This window comes from Pleurodeles waltl, chromosome 12 (genome assembly GCF_031143425.1).
Source record: "Pleurodeles waltl isolate 20211129_DDA chromosome 12, aPleWal1.hap1.20221129, whole genome shotgun sequence".
In the NCBI taxonomy this organism is placed as follows: Eukaryota; Metazoa; Chordata; class Amphibia; order Caudata; family Salamandridae; genus Pleurodeles; species Pleurodeles waltl.
In genome coordinates, this window is record NC_090451.1 from 676,001,363 (window position 1) to 676,019,653 (window position 18,291).

Sequence of the window (18,291 nt, forward strand, 5' to 3'; positions counted from 1 at the left end):
AACTGGGCCCTTCAAGGCAAGGAGCGCTGAACTGGGCCCCGCCGTCTCAAGAACCGCTGAACTGGGCACCGCCGTCTCATGAACCGCTCCGCTGGGCCCCGCCGTCTCAAGAACCGCTGAACTGGGCCCCGCCGTCTCAAGCACCGCTCCGCTGGGCCCCGCCGTCTCAAGAACCGCTGAACTGGGCCCTTCAAGGCAAGGAGCGCTGGACTGGGCCCCGCCGTCTCCAGAACCGCTGAACTGGGCCCCGCCGTCTCAAGAACCGCTCCGCTGGGCCCCGCCGTCTCAAGAACCACTGAACTGGGCCCTTCAAGGCAAGGAGCGCTGGACTGGGCCCCGCCGTCTCCAGAACCGCTGAACTGGGCCCGCCGTCTCAAGAACCGCTCCGCTGGGCCCCGCCGTCTCAAGAACCGCTGAACTGGGCCCTTCAAGGCAAGGAGCGCTGAACTGGGCCCCGCCGTCTCAAGAACCGCTGAACTGGGCCCCGCCGTCTCAAGAACCGCTCCGCTGGGCCCCACCGTCTCAAGAACCGCTGAACTGGGCCCTTCAAGGCAAGGAGCGCTGAACTGGGCCCTTCAAGGCAAGAACCGCTGGCCCTTTGGCAGACGTGGCAGGGCAGGATCTATCTCGGGCAGGGCTGCAGGATGTCCTCTGGCCAACTTGCCTCCTCCAGTGGCAGTGGGGTCTGTTATGGACTGTATGGACCGTGGCTTTGCACTCCCCAGGATGGCCCAGTGGGCAGGCCACCCACTGTATGGACTGTTTGGACTGTGGCTTTGCTCTCCCCAGGATGGCCCAGTGGGCAGGCCACCCACTGTATGGACTGTATGGACTGTGGCTTTGCACTCCCCAGAATGGCCCAGTGGGCAGGCCACCCACTGTATGGACTGTTTGGACTGTGGCTTTGCTCTCCCCAGGATGGCCCAGTGGGCAGGCCACCCACTGTATGGACTGTATGGACTGTGGCTTTGCTCTCCCCAGGATGGCCCAGTGGGCAGGCCACCCACTGTATGGACTGTTTGGACTGTGGCTTTGCTCTCCCCAGGATGGCCCAGTGGGCAGGCCACCCACTGTATGGACTGTTTGGACAGTGGCTTTGCTCTCCCCAGGATGGCCCAGTGGGCAGGCCACCCACTGTATGGACTGTATGGACAGTGGCTTTGCACTCCCCAGGATGGCCCAGTGGGCAGGCCACCCACTGTATGGACTGTATGGACTGTGGCTTTGCACTCCCCAGAATGGCCCAGTGGGCAGGCCACCCACTGTATGGACTGTTTGGACTGTGGCTTTGCTCTCCCCAGGATGGCCCAGTGGGCAGGCCACCCACTGTATGGACTGTATGGACAGTGGCTTTGCACTCCCCAGGATGGCCCAGTGGGCAGGCCACCCACTGTATGGACTGTGGCTTTGCACTCCCCAGAATGGCCCAGTGGGCAGGCCACCCACTGTATGGACTGTTTGGACTGTGGCTTTGCTCTCCCCAGGATGGCCCAGTGGGCAGGCCACCCACTGTATGGACTGTATGGACTGTGGCTTAGCACTCCCCAGGATGGCCCAGTGGTCATGGAGTCCCCTCGTGGATCTGGCGTCGTGTACTCAAGTGGCTGAGGTGCCCCCCCTTCCCTTCCCCCTGAGGTGCCTGTCCTATTTTCTTTCTGATGCCCCTGCAGTGTTCTCTCCGTGGAGTTCTTGTCGTGGGACTGGGCCTTGCCCCTTTGCACAGGACCCCTGTGATCCACGGACAGTGGTTGGACTACATTTAGTAGCTGTGTATATTTTGTACATAGTTTATTTATTTATTGGGATTACTGGTGTACATATTTCAATATATCTGCCCGTTTATGATCTCTTATTTTGGTCTTTGCATTATTTCGGAGGGGGGTGGTTTGTGGGTTGTGACAGTGATCTGTGGGAATGCATTGATGTGTGTGTTGTAGTGGGTGTGGGTGGGTGGGTGTGTGCCGGTAATCTTTTCCCTCCCCTGTGTCGTAGGTGCAGTACTCACCGATGTCTTCCGCGCCGCCGGGCGTGCTCCTGGTATATGAGCAGGTATAGGAGTGCGGGGATGACCTGCAACTCTGGTTCCATACTGCCGGAATCTCGCGTGGAGTGCGTAGAGGTGAGCGTTTTCCCGTTCGTAGTCTGTTTCCGCCGTGTTCTTATCTGCGGTGCTCCCGCCCCAGAAAAGGTGGCGGATTGGTGGGTCGTGATAGGGTGGGCGGTACATTGTCTGCCGCCTGGCTGTTGGCGGGGACCGCCGCGCTGTTTGTTTGTACCGCCGTGGCGGGCGGAGTGTTAATACGGCGGGCTGTGTTGGCGGTTCCCGCCAGGGTCAGAATTGCATATTTTAGACCGCCGGCCTGTTGGCGGCTTGGCCGCCGCTTTATCACCGACCGCCAGGGTCAGAATGAGGGCCATAGTCAATAATTCAGACCAGGAATATTCATTTATGATTAGATTAAAATAAAAAATCTGTCTATGAGACATTGTCCTTTTTCGCTACATTTTATTGCTGGTTTCAAGAATGTGCACTCTAGGGTACTGCTGTCCAGTACCAAGTGAATGTGCTTAAACTCTTAAAACATGTAGGAATTGACCAATGCCTAACTTGCCTTTTTAACTTTTTCATAAAACCATGATAATATGTTGGAGAAAATACACCTATGGCATAGAAATGTAAAATGGCACCTGTGGACTGCAGCACTTGCTGGGCCACCCACTAGCATGGCAAGGAGCATACGGCTGCCGGTCTCCCCTGTGCAGCCTGAAATCAGCAGTTTGAACCATGCTGCACAAACCTGCTAAAATCACTCTTTTGACAGCTAGGACAACCCAAGTGTGATATTTCCTAAGTTACCTTGCTGACCAGAAGGTACTGTGCAGAATATTGAAGACTGGACCAGTATCACATTACAAATGGCTTGTTCCCTTAGTAACTCGGCCCAAAACAACAGTGTTGCTGGTCAGGCTGTAACTGGCACACAGGAAAAGCCATAGAATAGATATGCACTTTAATCTATGGCTTTTGGCGCGCACCAGCTACAGACTCGATTCAAAGACTTATTTTTATACTTACTAAAATATCATTGGGGGCGTGTCCAAGATGTGGAGCGCTAGGACGTGTCCGTGAGCGCTCCGCCACCTCGATCCTGGAAAGTGCCTCGCGGCCCGAGGGGGGGAAGCCTGGAGGCTCTCCCGCACTGTGAGGCGCCCCTGGGTGCTTTGACCCGCTCGGCTGCGGCCGGGTCCGGGTTTCGCCGCTCCCACGGGGGAGCTGGGCTCAGCCTTGTGGACGGGGCAGAGCCACGCGGGAGGCGGCCTGGGCCGCCAGACGGGCCTCTCCCTGATGGCTCCTCCAGGTATGGTACCGTGGTCCTGAGAGTCTGGGGGTTCGCTTCGGGCCCCACAGCAGTCGTATTACACCGCAGAACCTGGCGCCTGGAGGAGAGGGCGCTCATTGGTGTTCGGCTGGACCAGGAGAGATCGGCAGGGCCTCCTCAAACTGGCGCCTTGGAGTGGGGCCGTCTGAAGGGCTGGGCCCCAGCAGAAGGTAGGGGCCCAGAGGATTGGACTCCGGGCTACTTTATTCCATTAATCGAACTTTTGACAAGTGTGGCCCCGCAAATTTTTGGAAGGGCGCCAGGACTGGACTGTTGCAAAGGGTGGCTACTAGGGATCGGACCTGAGCGCGGTCCCGGCGAGTGGGGCGCATACTGACCGGCCCCATATAGAAATCTTGGAAGCTCGGCGGCAGAGGGCCAGCGAGGCGTGACCAGGCCGGCTTAACATGGCGGCAGCAAAGTCCAAACGCGAGTGACCAGTGAGGGATATGCTGGCGGGGACGCGCCTGACACCTGGTACAGTTGCGGAGGACCTACCAGAGACGAGGGCCCTGGAGAGTCACGTGGAGACAGAGCCAGAGGAGAGCTCTCCCGGTACGAAAGGCTTTCTGACATCCCTGTTTGAGTCGCTACGGGGAGATATCCAAGAGCTGTGAAGGGACATATCACAGGAGGTGAGGGAGTTACGAGGAGAGGTTACCTCCTTGGGTGAATGTGTATCGCAGCTAGAGGACAATGAGATCCCGCGCGGTGAAGAGGTGGCAGGCCTGCAACAGGAGGTAGTCCGTCTCCGAGAGCAGCAGGACCTCCTCCAGATGGTGGTTGAAGACTTGGAAAACCGCTCGAGGCGACAAAATATCCGTATTAGAGGGGCACCGGTTGCGGTTGAAAAAGAGGACATCGGGGGCTACGTGGTGGACCTGTTTCGCTCCTTGCTTGGCACAGACGAGACACGGGAGGTAGTTCTGGATCGGGTACACCGAGCTGGGCGCGCCGGAGGCCCTGGAGACCGCCCTCCTGACATTTTAGCTTGTCTCCACAACTTTGTCCTTAAGGAAAAGATCCTACAGTGGGCCCGCAACCTCCAGAGTGTTCGCTTTCGAGGGCATGAACTCCAGCTATTCCATGACCTATCGGTGCGGATTTTGCAGAGACGGAGAGAGTTCAGACCGATCACGGAACACTTGAGAGCGCACAATGTGTCTTATTCCTGGGGCCATCCGTTCCGCTTGGTCTTCTGCTGGGAGGAGCAGCTCCGGCAGGTGAAATCCGTCTTGGAAGCTAGCCGCGTCCTGGGCCTGGAGGATATAGGCCGGGAGGCAAGCGAGGGGGCGGCCCTCCCAGAGGGGGGCCCCCTTCGAAGGCGGACAAAAGAGAAGAAAAGGAAGCTGCAGCACCCGACGGCCTCGGAGCTGAGGTTGGAGAGAGAAGCCGCTTTGAACAATGTGGCCGCCGGAACTTCGGCCTAGTTTGGACACCTGGGGGCAGCCGGGATTGCTACTGGCTGCATTGCTAACATCATGTGGATCACTGAAGAGGGTCGAGGTGGCGGGGGCACTGGACTTGATCATTGGATCTGGTTGGATATACTGCCCCGTGGAAACTGCACCTCGCGAGTATCGACAACCGAGGACTTCTGTGTTCTATGCACCTGTTGTGCTTATTAGTTGTTTGTTGTTGGGTTTCCCTGCAATGCTGGCCTTTGGTGGAGATACCATTGGGCCTGAGTGCTCTTGGTGGTCTAGATTTTAATGTCGGGGGTAGTCCTCGGCTGTGCCCCTGCCTCCTCTGCTTGCTCCTCTCAGAATAGGCTATGATCATTAAATGTTTAAGTTTAAATGAGAGGGGGCTCAATAACCCTACAAAGAGGCTAGCTATCCTATCAGCTCTAGAGAGATCGGGGAGTCATATATGTCTCTTGCAGGTGATGCTCTTTGTCTTTAAAGATACCTACCGTATGCGCTCTAAGTGGTTCCCCAGGCAGTTCTGGTCCTCGCTACCATCAAAGCATGCAGGGGTGGCGATACTTCTGTCACGTTCATTTCCGGGGGAAGTGATATCAAAGCTGCACGAGGTTACAGGGAGGCTCTTGGCCATGAGGCTTAGACTGGGGGGTTTCTCCTTCACGATCGCTTCCCTCTATGCACCTAATTCCCAACAAGAATCCTTCCTGAGACAGTCTTTGACTCCGCTGCTCCAATCCCCTGATGGTGCTGTATTGCTGGGGGGTGACTTTAATTTGGTGATGGATGGGGACTTGGATCGCTCAGGTCATCGGTATGGGCAGACGGGGTCTCTGTCAGATGTAGGACGACAATGGTCAGTGATTGAGCCGCGGGCCCTGTCAGATCACGCCCCAATTACAGTCGAGATCTACATGGACATGGAGAAGGTTGGCACATCGGGATGGCGATTTAGGGATTCGATGCTTCAGAATGCTGCAACGGTAGAGGTGCTCTGAAGGGCAATAACAGACTACCTAAGTTTTAATGATGACAGGATAGTAAGCATTGCAACACTGTGGGAGGCACTAAAGGCTGTCTTGAGGCGTGAAGTGATGTCCCTTTTTCTAGAGTTAATAAAGCAAGGAGCCGACTTAGGTGGGAACTAGAGCAGCGAGTGAGGGTTTTAGAGCGCTCTCATAAACATACTGGTGCTCCTAGAAGTTGGCGAGAGCTTGAGAAGGTGCGAAGGCAGCTGAGGAGACTGGACTGGGACAGGGCAGAGTACGTGGTAGTCCGCCACAAACATAAGTACTATGTAGGAAGCAATAAGTGTGGGAAGTTGTTGGCGCATAGGCTCAGAGTGCAGTGTCCAGCATCAATGATAAAAATGGTGCGCTCCCCATCTGGAACAGAAGCACTCACGAGTGACCAAATAGCGCAGGCTTTTGCTGAATTCTATCGAAATCTATACAGGGCTGAGGAGCCCTGTACCATAACCCGAGAATCCTTCTTAGAGGATATAGCAATCACCCCCTTGTCTTTGAGAGAGGCGACCACGTTAGGTTTACTTATAAGGGCGGAAGAGGTTATATCAGTGATCGCTCGGCTGCAAACCGGCAAGTCACCTGGCCCAGATGGCTTCTCAGCGCTTTTTTATAAATCCTTCTGTGTGGAGCTTGTTCCTGTTTTGGTGCGACTTTTTAACTCCTTTCGTCAAACGGGCGCCCTTACGCCTAGCATGTTAGATGCTACCATAGTGGTTATCCCAAAGCCAGGGAAAGATCCTGCAGCATATGCTTCATATAGGCCTATCTTCCTTCTGAATATTGACGCTAAATTATTCCCTGGCATTTTGGCACATCGTCTCAATTACTATATGCCGGGGCTGGTGGATCCTGAACAGGCGGGATTTATATTGCATAGGCAATGCAGCGATAATACCAAGCAACTGCTTCACCTCTTGGATAAAACCGAACGCTCTCGTAGGGCGGCGCTATTCCTGTCCATCGACGCCAAAAAGGCGTTCGATAGGGTTTACTGGCCATACCTGTTTAAGGTGCTTGAGCACTTTGGTCTGGGATCGGGCTTTATGGCATGGATTCGCTGCATTTATCAAGCGCCTCGGGCGGCGGTTCGGGTCAACGGGACACTTTCCATGATGCCGTTTACCGTCCAAAGAGGGAGCAGGCAGGGGTGTCCGATTTCGCCACTCCTCTTTGCGCTTTACATGAAGCCTTTGGCGCAGAGGCTCCGAGATGACCCTCGGATTAAGGGCGTGAAGTTTGGGAGAGATGAACACCTTATATCACTATACGCGGATGATGTTATCCTTACTCTGGCGGAGCCTATGGCCTCACTACCGCCGCTAATGGGTGTCTTATAGGAATTTGGGTGGGTCACGGGGTTCAGAATGAATATGCTTAAATCGCAGGCCCTGGGCAAGTTTATTAGTGCGGAGCACGAATGGGATCTGAAGGCCTGATTCCACTTCACATGGTCCTCCTAGGGGCTCCCATACTTGGGGATCGAGCTGGGCACCACAGTTGCCCGCACAGCGACGTTGAACTATGTGAAACAAACTCAGGAGGTGCACCGTGACTTGGAGGCATGGGGGAAACTTAAATTGTCCTGGTTGGGTAGGGTCGCAGCAGTGAAGATGACCATCCTACCACGTATATTATATCTGTTCCAGGCGCTCCCGTTGGAGCCCCCTCCGCGGACGATAGCGACCCTCCAAACAGCGGTTCTAAGATTTATATGGGAAGGGAAGACGGAGCGGTTATCGCGCAGATCCTGTATCGTCCCAAGAGAGGGTGGGGGGCTGGCGGTCCCGTCTCCTTCGATACTTCCAAGCAGCACAGCTGCGTTTCCTCTTGGAATGGAGCCGACCGTCCTCAGAGAAACATTGGTGTTTTATGGACCAGGCAGTGGTGGGCTCTCACATATGGAAGGAACCCTGGCTTAAGCGACGTCATAGGGCGCAGGGATTGTATATATCCACGGTCAGGGAGGTTTCGATGAAAGTATGGGATCGGGAGGCCCACGGGGTGGGTTTGATGACCTTTCCGTCTCCAATGACTCCTCTGGGCGCGAACCCCGATTTCGGCCTGGGCCTACAGTCTGAAGCATTGCGTTGGTGGTACGAAGGGGGCTGCAAAAGGGTGGGATACTTATTTGATGAGCAGGGGGTTATCCCCTTTGACCGGATGAGGGAGCTATATGGCCTAACTGAAGCTGACAGGATGATGTACTATCAAATAAGACACTGGGCTCTTCTTCCAGCCAATAGGTTATTAATAGATAGACCGTTAACACCGTTTGAAAAATGGATACTAACGAAAAAGGATGATAAGCGCGTGGTCTCTGAGCTATATGTCCTTATACGAGGGGAGGCCTGTTCGACCAAGACTAAGGGACAACTGAGATGGGAAAGGGAGCTTGAGAGGGAGCTATCGGAGTATGAGTGGGAGAGTGTCTTTTATAGGGTGCACCACACAGCTTATCACTCTGCAGGTACAGAGACAGCCTATAAGGTAGCCTCCTCCTGGTATTATACCCCAAATAGGATCCACGCTTGGGATCATGACAAATCTAGTCTTTGCTGGGGGGTTGTGGGGGGGGGGGTGGCTCCCTTGTGCATCTGCTATGGCATTGCCCCAAACTACACCGGTATTGGAAGGACATGTTAGATACTGTGGACAGGGCTTTTGACACTCAGATTCCTAGATTTCCTGCATATGTTTTATTGGGCCTTCCCAATTCCCTCACGTTTCCCCTGACATCATTGAAGGGCCGGCAGATGGCTTTAGCCTTGAATGCAGCAGTACAGCTGTTGCTATCTATGTGGGGGACAGAGCGGATTCCGACATCAGTCTCGTGGCTGCATAAGCTTTGGTTTATTCTCGCTATGGAAAGCTTACCCTGTCTTCTCAGCAGCAGAGCAGGGACTTTAAAGAACTTTGGCAACCATTTTTATGTATCCTGTCTGGGGAATTTTCAGTGCTGACACACCCAATTTATCTGAGGGTTCTGAATTTGAATTGAGTGCAGGGGATTATATCTGCAAAGAGATCTGTATATGGGCTAGCTTTATATATGGTATCAGGGCCTGGGATTGTTTGATCATTGAATTGTTAGCCAGTAGCGGGAAACATAGTTGTATTAAATCACTAACTTTTTTTTTCTATTGTTTTGCATTAAGTAAGCTAATAACGAGCCTTTGGGCAATATTGTGATGTACTGCATATGCGATGTTTGATAATTGAAAACTAATAAACAGATTTGATCCATAAAATATCATGGATCACATTACTAAACTATGATGCAATACAATGCACCAAGGAAGGTGCTTTGCTTACATTGCACCAAAGGGAGGGAGCAGAAATGCACCATATCCACTAAGAAGGAGTTCTGCTCTATTGTAGCGCTAGCGCACTTTCGGTTGCCAAGCACCAATGCATGCACCCTTGCACTGTCATGCACGGGTACTGCATTGTGGTCAGAATAGTGTTTGTGCCAGAAGGGGCCCCATTCTGCAATGGGATATAAAAGAATTGTAAAGTTTTTTTCTGCAAAAATATGACAATTTCCTTTTCTGAAATGGAACTTTCACCAGGACCAATTCACTTGGCGTATCTAACTCGAGCTCCAGCACACTCACCTGAAATTTCACCTTGTACTAATCTTACAAAGAGCCTTTCATTCTCCTTAGAAGGTTTTCCAGTCAAATCACATCTGCGGTTCCCTTTATTGTTTTTTCTTATTTTGATTACATTTTGTTCAATAATATTTTCTCTGGTTTGCTAAATTAGAGTGGGATTTTTATTGTGCTGTGGCTTTGACTTTTTAACTATGTGTTTTCACACTTGTTCAGTGATTGACATATTTTCCTTCAGTTAAGCTTGTGTTTTCCGTGCCGTAGCTACCGGCGATTGAGCCCCTGGTTTAAATTACTGAAACCTTTCAATGGACCCGATTGGCCAGTGAATGTATTACTTGTTGTGGACTCCAATATGCCTCAACTAATAATTATTTCTTTTACATTCTCCAAGTGCGCACAATACGTTTAGTGGTTACTGCGTAGCCAAACAAGACAGTGGCAACTATGTTGGCTAACAAACAGAAAAAAATTGTACGTTATAACACAAATTTATAATTGTATTCCCCTCTCTAACTAAACTTATCTTAGGACCAAAAGCGTGAGTTTTGTAGATTACCTTGCTCTCATTCACATGCTTTAGTGGCACAGCAGAGGCATTGCATTTCTTTTACCAATTTCTTTGGCATTTCAAACTCTGAAGCTGTCTTCCCTTTCATTTGCAGAGTTCTGTGCAATGGGGTGCATAGTTTTATTTTGAAGTCTACACCATCAGCTTAATTTACCATTCCTATGACTTTTGTATATTTACTTTTTTTTTTGTTTTTAGAAAATAGAGCTTGACACTTAATTTATTCATTCCATCGCTTAGCATGATTATCAGGGGGGATTTAAATTACCAAATCCAATGGTATTCCTTTATTCCACATGAAAGGGATGAAATACTCATCTGACTATGGCCAGGTATCACTCTGTTATCTGCAAGATGCTCACAGGAGTCTGCAGTTATTATTTGCCACAACAAGCAGAATGGGTGTCAACAAGGGGAAAATCCATTGCTCAGCACAGAAATATGCACTGCTGCCTATGTTTTACCTGTGTGTCTAAAGCTCCCACCACTGCTACTGCTCAGCCCTCTTCCTTGTGTTTAAGGGAAGCATACATTACCTCCTTCTAGGCTTAAAAACATTTTTGTATGTGTGAACAAAATTTTGAAAGCAGTGATCCTTGTGTGGCATGTGAGGTACACTTTCAATATTGCTGGCATTTAGAATGAAAGTGATAATATGGCACTTGCCTTCATGGAAAATCCATTGATAGAACTAGCTTATTGAGTCAATCATTTGACTTAGCAATATGTCGAACCTGGTGTTACTTGTGCTGAAAAACCTCAGCATGCACGGCTGTTGCTTCTTGGGGAATATGCAAGAGCACCAAAGATTAACATGGGTTATTACTTTCTTTTAACAGATCAGCTATTTTTCAACAAGTCCTCTCCTGAGTGACCGGCAACACTTCCCTTCCTTCTTCCGGACCATCCCAAGTGATGACTTCCAGGCCCAAGGGTTGGGTCAGCTGGTGATACACTTTGGATGGACATGGGTGGGTATTTTGGCTACAGACAATGACTATGGCCAACATGGTGTCCAAATATTGCAGCAAGAACTTGTCAAGGCCGGGGCCTGCATTGCTTTCACTGAGTACATCATGAACATATATGCTGAGAAGGAAGCACAGCTCCTCGCCAAAGCCATCAGAGGGTCATCAGCCAATGCCATCATTTTATTCTCCAGTGATAACCTCTTGATTCCGCTCATGGATGAGCTGGTGGGACAAAACATGACTGGCAGGATCTGGATTGCCAGTGAAGCCTGGTCAACATCTCCTCTCCTATCAGTGGAAAAGTACTCGAGTATCTTGAGTGGGAGCATTGGGTTTGCCATTCACAGTGGTGACATACCAGGCTTCAAAGAGCATTTTACAAGTATTCATCCTTCCGTGTCGCCAGAAGATATTTTCATGAAAGAATTCTGGGAAAACAACTTTAACTGTAAGTGGCAGGAGGAAACACCTCCCCAAATCTCATGGAATTACAGTACAAAGTATTGTTTGGAGAATGATCAATTGGACCTAAGTAAAACCTTCTACAGTGACCTCGTTGTTCCAAGAGTCACATACAATGTCTACAGTGCTGTATACGCTCTAGCAGTGTCCTTGCATGATTTGCATTCCTGCAGGGCTGGGCAAGGCCCTTTCTATCATGGCACCTGTGCAGATATCCTGGCATTCCAACCATGGCAGGTGGGAAAACACTATTAGAGTTTCTTTTCATTGCCTTATAATTATGTTGTAGTGTCCTAGGAGCTATGAGGATTCTTGGTGTGAAAGAATGATATGGAAAACAAGGGTGAAAAGGGCATAAAAGGGTGGCATTAACTACTTAATACATTTCCTGAAATGAAGGTGAAGATCGATGTTTCTCAGATGAGTTTTCAGAGCGTCCTGTATTAAAAGCCTAAGACAGAGAATGGAGAAAAACAAGGTTTCCTTCATTGGTGGTTGAGCGCCACACTCTAACCCTTTTTGTCCTTTCACCCCTCCCCACACCATACCATGCTTTACACATTCCTCAATAACTCCCATCTTCCATTTTGAACAACAGCTACTTATTTTTCCACCCTCGCCCCATCCCCTTGGCCTCCATTCCTGGTTTCTCGCCAAGGACATTTAGGCTCCCGTTACAAGCCTCCCACTAAACTTGTACAGCCATCAGGCTGCCAGTGCGGCCAAAACACCACCCGCCCTATAAAGAGTTCACCGCAGGACAGGCGGGCAGAAACAGTGTTTCCGCCCACTGGCCCTGCGGTGAACAGGGCCTCAACATTGACACTGGCTCCTAATAGTACCGGCGCCAATGTGGGGTGGCGGTGCGGCGAGTGCAGCAGCACCCGTCTCGCTTTCCACTGCCTGTAATTTGGGTAGTGAAACGCGCAGCGGGGCTGTCCATTGCGACCCTTGCACTGCCCATGCTGGGCACATGGGCAGTGCAGGCCCCCCCATGGGGCTCCCGCACCCTTTTTCTGCCCCCCTTTTTTACGGACCCCTATTCTGCCGGCAGGGTTTCTGCCATGCAAAGGCTCGCGGAAAAGGAACTTTTAATCCCCAGGGCAGGAGGATTAAAACCACCGAGACCACCAGGCTGTTCGCTGGAGGCAACCTGGCGGTGTCGGCAGTCCGACCATGGAAGCTCCGTCACGGTCGTAATTTCGCAGTCAGACTGCCACTTTGGCAGCAGTCCGACCGCGACCTTGACCCTGGCGGTCTGGTGACTGCCAGGGTCATAATGAGGGCCTTTATCTTTGCTTTGTATTAGAGAATGGCAAGTAACCCAGGCACTTCTTCCATCATAGCAGATCTAAGTAGATATCTACTGTATTCTGAGCATATATACATTAGAGAAGTTAGAACAGTAAATATACAAAGGCTAAGCAACAGCAAATAGAAAAAAAGAGCACAATCAATGTAATCATCATGTTGCCGTATTGGTCAGTCATCTTAATGGTGTAAAGATAATAGGCTGCAGGCTAAATCTATTGGTGTATGGTTAATGAATCGCGCAACTCCAAGGTCAGAGGTCTGAATGATACAGACACCCGAGTATCTTCACACAGGCCACAGTGGGAAGACATCTCCATTGTCCAAGAACTGATGTTTAATAGATGTATCTGTAAAGCAGTATTTGTTACTCTCTTTATTGGAATCTTCAAATGTTCTAGGAGTGCATGGGAATGATGTTGACAGCTGCAAAATTACTAGGAAATATGATTAACTTGAAATAAGCTAAAATCTGCCATCTCTTTACATTCAGTTGCTACACTATGTTCGAAACGTTCGCTCTCGGAAGGAAGCCGGCTCCGAATTGACTTTCGATGCTGGAGGCAACCCCCAGACCCAGTATGATATAGTAAACTGGCAGCCAGGTATTGATGGCACCCTCAAGCAGGTGATAGTGGGGCGCTATAAAGGCAATGCGCCTGCAAGGAACAGGTTCATACTCAACATCAGTACTATCTTGTGGAATACTCAGGAAAGCCAGGTAAGCAATAACAGCTGTCACTGCATATAACTGTTCAAATACAACTCGGGGCCACTCAAAGTCAACACAGTGTGACGCGGCCATGCTGATTTGGTGAGAAGGTGACTTATTTCTCTTCTTTCAAAATGTACATCTGTGTATCTGAGGATGCATCCAGTCTAAGACACCTATTCACTTCTTGGAATCCTACAACAGGCGTTCCTAAGTTGCCCCGGTGGGGCGCGGGGGTGGGTCTGCGATACCTACTCAGGCATGCCACAACTATTTAGAAAAATAACACAAGCATTTCAATAAAAAAAACATGTACATAAAGAAGTAAAATGTAGAACTGAAAACTTTAAAACACTCTGTAAAAATGAAAGGATTTGAAAATAGAGGCTAAAAATTAGGTTGGTATTCCTAGCTTGATACAAAGGAGCATCACGAGTACAAACAGAATATAATATGGATGACTCATGGCCTCAACTAAATAACTGGTATGCACAAAAAAAAGAAGTGATCAAAAAAGATAAAGTGGTAAGATAGAGTCCAGCATAATCCTCCATCTTTTAGAACTAAAACTAAAATCTGAAAAGCTCCAAACTTCCCAAATTTCAATTTCTGTATATTTTTTGTATGTGAAATATTAAATAAAATATTACATGAAATTTATAGTTGTTTGATGCACACTTTTTTTCCTGATTTTTGTGTATTGTTTTGAGGTGCAGATTGTAGGTATTGAAAGGCGGGTTCCCAGGATTCCAGTAGTGATTGATTGGAGATACACAGAAGTCACAGGGTTAAGAACCGTTGGCCATCTACTTGCCAAAGAGGTCACCCAAGAGTGACAACACAACAAAAATCAAATCTCTCAAACCAATTTATTGCTAGAATTTTAACAGTGACCTTGAAACTGATCACCCATTAGTGTATCTACGTGCATGTCAAAACTCTGAGACACCTTCTGGGACAGGAGACAGTATTTTTGGTACTAATAAAAATTCTGACCTTAAGGTGCATATTTATTAGATTGGGACACAGTACTTCACAGCAGGTCACCTTGCTGCACTGCGTGACAGGGAAAGGGTTGGAATGCTCTGTATATAAAAGAATATGGCACACTCCTGCTTTAGCTGCCTTGTACCACAAGTAGGCACCCTTGCATAGTGCAAGGGTGCCTGTGTTGCAAGGAGGATTGTTTTTGTGCAGGAAGTGGCACCATTTTGCAAAAAAGCTATCCCCTGAGGCAGTTTACCTTTTTCTCTGTGTGCCGCAGACTGCAGCACACATAGAAGGAGGAACAAATGAGGAGAAATAAAGATATTTCTTCTCGTTACGCCTCACCTGGGAAGGCAAAGCATTTTGGCACATTCCTGTGTCTACTACTTCTGGTAAATATGCAACTGCATCGAAATCCACTTTTTAGTGGCAACACCCACACAACACCAATGGAACGCCTCCCTGGGGCAGAGTAACGCAATTTAGTGATTTGCGCTGTGTTGCGTTACTCCAGAGTTATGAAGGCACTCTGGGCTAAGGAAGGTGTCTTTGCATGGCTTTCTAAATTGCAGTTTGGACTTCCATTGTGCTTGCACCACGTTGCTTGGAGCAAGAGTGATGCTGCTCCCCTTATAAATATCCCCCCAAGTGCTTATTTAGATGCAGGTCTATTTAGGTCCACACCAAGCATAGTACTGGTTGGAGGAAAAGGGGTGGTGAAGTGAAATACATGTCTATGCACGGACAACAGCTCACAATGTAGCATGTGTCCCTACAAATAAGTTGCAAAGAGTAGTAAATAGCTATTTATTAGCAGCTGAGGATGCCACTTTTGTTCGCTGCTACTCCTTCATATCTTCTTTCATTGAATACAGATGCTCTTGCAGCTCTTACCCTAATTTCTTCTGCTGCAGCCACCGCTTAGACCCACCACACTGACCCTGGTGCAAACTCAGGGCTGGCTAGGCAGGTGAAGTGAGAGCCGAGGAAGGCCTGGTGCTACCTCCCCTCTAAAGCAAATGTGTTCCCACTCCTTATCTTTCCACTGAGCTTGAGGAACACTACTGTTGCCTACTGAGATGTCAGAGGAGAGGAAAGTAATAAAACATTTAAGCTGTACTGTGGCCACCGCCTAGAGCACTGTGTGAGGTAAGAAGTACAAGAGGCAGTGGTTAGCTAGTTGAGGTTTTCATCATTCTATCTCTGCAGGACACTTTCTCCCCTCTGGTTCTTTCTCCGGTTGGTAAGCAGAGCATCCATATCACAAGGAGGGTCTTCTCATTGTTTGACTGCTCTGTTCATGTCAGCACTGTTGTCTTGTGAGTAGTGGGTGGGGCAAAGTGCACTTGGTGTGATGATCTATCCTCTTTCTAACTTCTTCTTTTTATCCTTGCCTAAATGCAAAAACACAAAAGGAAAAACATGGAAACTAGGGACCTTAGTGAAGAAAAAAACGCATTTTTGTGCATAGGTGTCCATCTCTCCGGTGCTGATCAGTAGTCACATCTCTTCTATTAGGCAAAAGACCATGCGTAGTTTCAGGTCGAAAAGAGGAGCCAGGTGGCCTGCAAAAGGACTTATGATGCTGCCTCTTGCCCTTGACGTCTATATTTAAATACATAGAGCTGTACTTTGGCATGTGATGGCTGTAACTTGACATACACTCCTGTATCTGGGCATGTGTCGTTTACCTCAGCTTATGATGAGGGTCCAGGCTTGTTTAGCTGACCCTACCATGTAATGTACATGTGCATTTAATAGCTGTAATTTAGCCTACAGTATGATGCGCGCTACAGCAGATATTAAATAAATGGGTGTTTCTTGGCATATGGGAAAACTGATGTCTGTACATGGTCCTCTGGTATCTAAGCCTGAAATTAGCATATTTTGCCAGCACATGAGAAGATGAGGGTTCACTTGGTGTTAGGCTGTAACTGGAAAAAGATGTTAGTACTTGGGCATCTGTGGAGGTATCTCAACACATAATTGCTGTACTACTGTACATGAGATTGCTCTCAAAATATGAAAGCAGTACCCAGGCATGCATGAAGGTAGCTGGAATGCAGTTTTTGCATGTGTGCATATCATGGATGTATGTAGACATATGAAATTACATTTGACAAAAACAGACCGTATATGGGATACAAGGCTCTACCTTCCATACACTTGCTTTACTTTCAGATTGAGGGATACCAGGCATGTGATGGTTGTACCTCTGCATATGATACTATCCATGGTAAATCATGGCAGCATCTGGTTATGTGATATCTACTAGTGAATATGACGTTATGTTTAGAAATGATTGAGGTAACTAGATATAAGAGCATTTGAGGTAGCAAGAGGACATGAGAAGATGCACATCATCACATGCAGATATAGGAACCTGGCGGTCTCATGACCACCAGGTTCGCGGTGGCGGTCCGAGCGGCATATTATGACTGAATTTGTCATCCCGGGGGTTCTAATCCTTGAAGTGTTTCCCTGGGGATTAAGACTTTGTTCTTCACCAGACATTTCATGGTGGTAGCACCACCATGGAAAGGCTGGTGCACAACAGGTGCGGGGGGCCGAAGGGGACCCCTGCACTGCCCATGCCAAGTCACTGCCCATGAACTTCCCATGCACTTGGCATGGGCAGTGCAGGGGCCCCCCTGGCCAGCTCCGTCGTAATGTTTACTCTCTGCTTTGCAGATACTGAATATTGCGACGGGTACTGGTACACCCTACGCACTACAGCATTGCCGCTGGCTCTATTACGAGCCAGAGACAATGCTATAGGCTGTTTCCTGCTAGGCCAGCTGGCAGAAACTGAAGTTCTGTCCGCTGACCCAGTGGGAATCTCTTAATGGGCCAGGTGGGGAGGCTGCCACAATGGCGGTAACCTACCCATCGGGATTTCAGAAGACGGGCTTATCCATCTGTCGAAGTCATAATAAGGCCCAAAATGTCTTATATAAATTGACTTTTTCTGTGCTAATAACATGAAACGCTTTAACAGATTCAGTGAAATATAAATATATTGAACATTACATAACAGGTGGCTCTGGGACATATTGTCAAAAACACATGTAGTGCTGAGCAGACACTTTTCATAGAAAACATGAGTTGTGTTTCAAAAAACTGGCATATCAGAAAGTGAATGCTCCTCTTAAAAATTCTAATAATGTACACCTCGAAACAACATTTTTATAAATATACAGTGGTGTAATTTCATGATAAAAAGGTGTTTTATTAGAGTCTTATACATTTCGAATAATTGGGTTTGCTTACTTAAAGTAGAATTTTGAGCAACTAAGTTAGTTTGCTAAAAGGAATGATTCAATTAAAAAGGTTTACTGAGGGAGGTTTTTTTAAAACCTACTTGTTTGTTACCAAGTTATTAAACAAGAGCCAAATTTAGAACAGTTATAAACATTATGTACAAGCTCTAAAATGATAATAGGTATTTCTAGAAGTCCACCAATGAGGTTTTACAACTATGAAATACCCTCTGTTTATAAGGTCTTTAACAAGCAATGACAGCTCTTTAAAACTCCAACTTGTAATTTCCATATTTTTATTGTATGCTATATTTTCATACCATGTTGCAACATTCTCTCACATGCAAGATTCCCCTTTACTGCTTGTTTTTCCTTACGTTATGTTATGCAGATTTTTAGAGCTCGCTATCGCCCGGGAAGGTCTCCTAGCTTTGAGCAGGTGTGAGCCTAGCTAAACCTAAAACCTAGTGGGAATACTTAAAAAATACTCTTTAACTTCTTGTGGAATTCAAGAAGTAAGGCAGAGACTCTTATGTATAGTGGCAGGTAGATCCACGCTTTCGGAGTGATATCG

General features: G+C 48.4%; 1 protein-coding gene across 1 annotated transcript in view; it reads left to right on the plus strand.

Annotated features, from left to right (window-relative positions):
- LOC138267214 (extracellular calcium-sensing receptor-like) overlaps window positions 1–18,291 on the plus strand; it is a 72,158-nt gene that overhangs the window by 33,680 nt on the left and 20,187 nt on the right. The window contains exons 3-5 of the mRNA XM_069216069.1: window positions 10,854–11,381; window positions 11,445–11,684; window positions 13,252–13,479. Of these exons, the coding sequence (XP_069072170.1) occupies window positions 10,854–11,381; window positions 11,445–11,684; window positions 13,252–13,479 (996 nt within the window). The remainder of the gene's footprint in view (window positions 1–10,853; window positions 11,382–11,444; window positions 11,685–13,251; window positions 13,480–18,291) is intronic.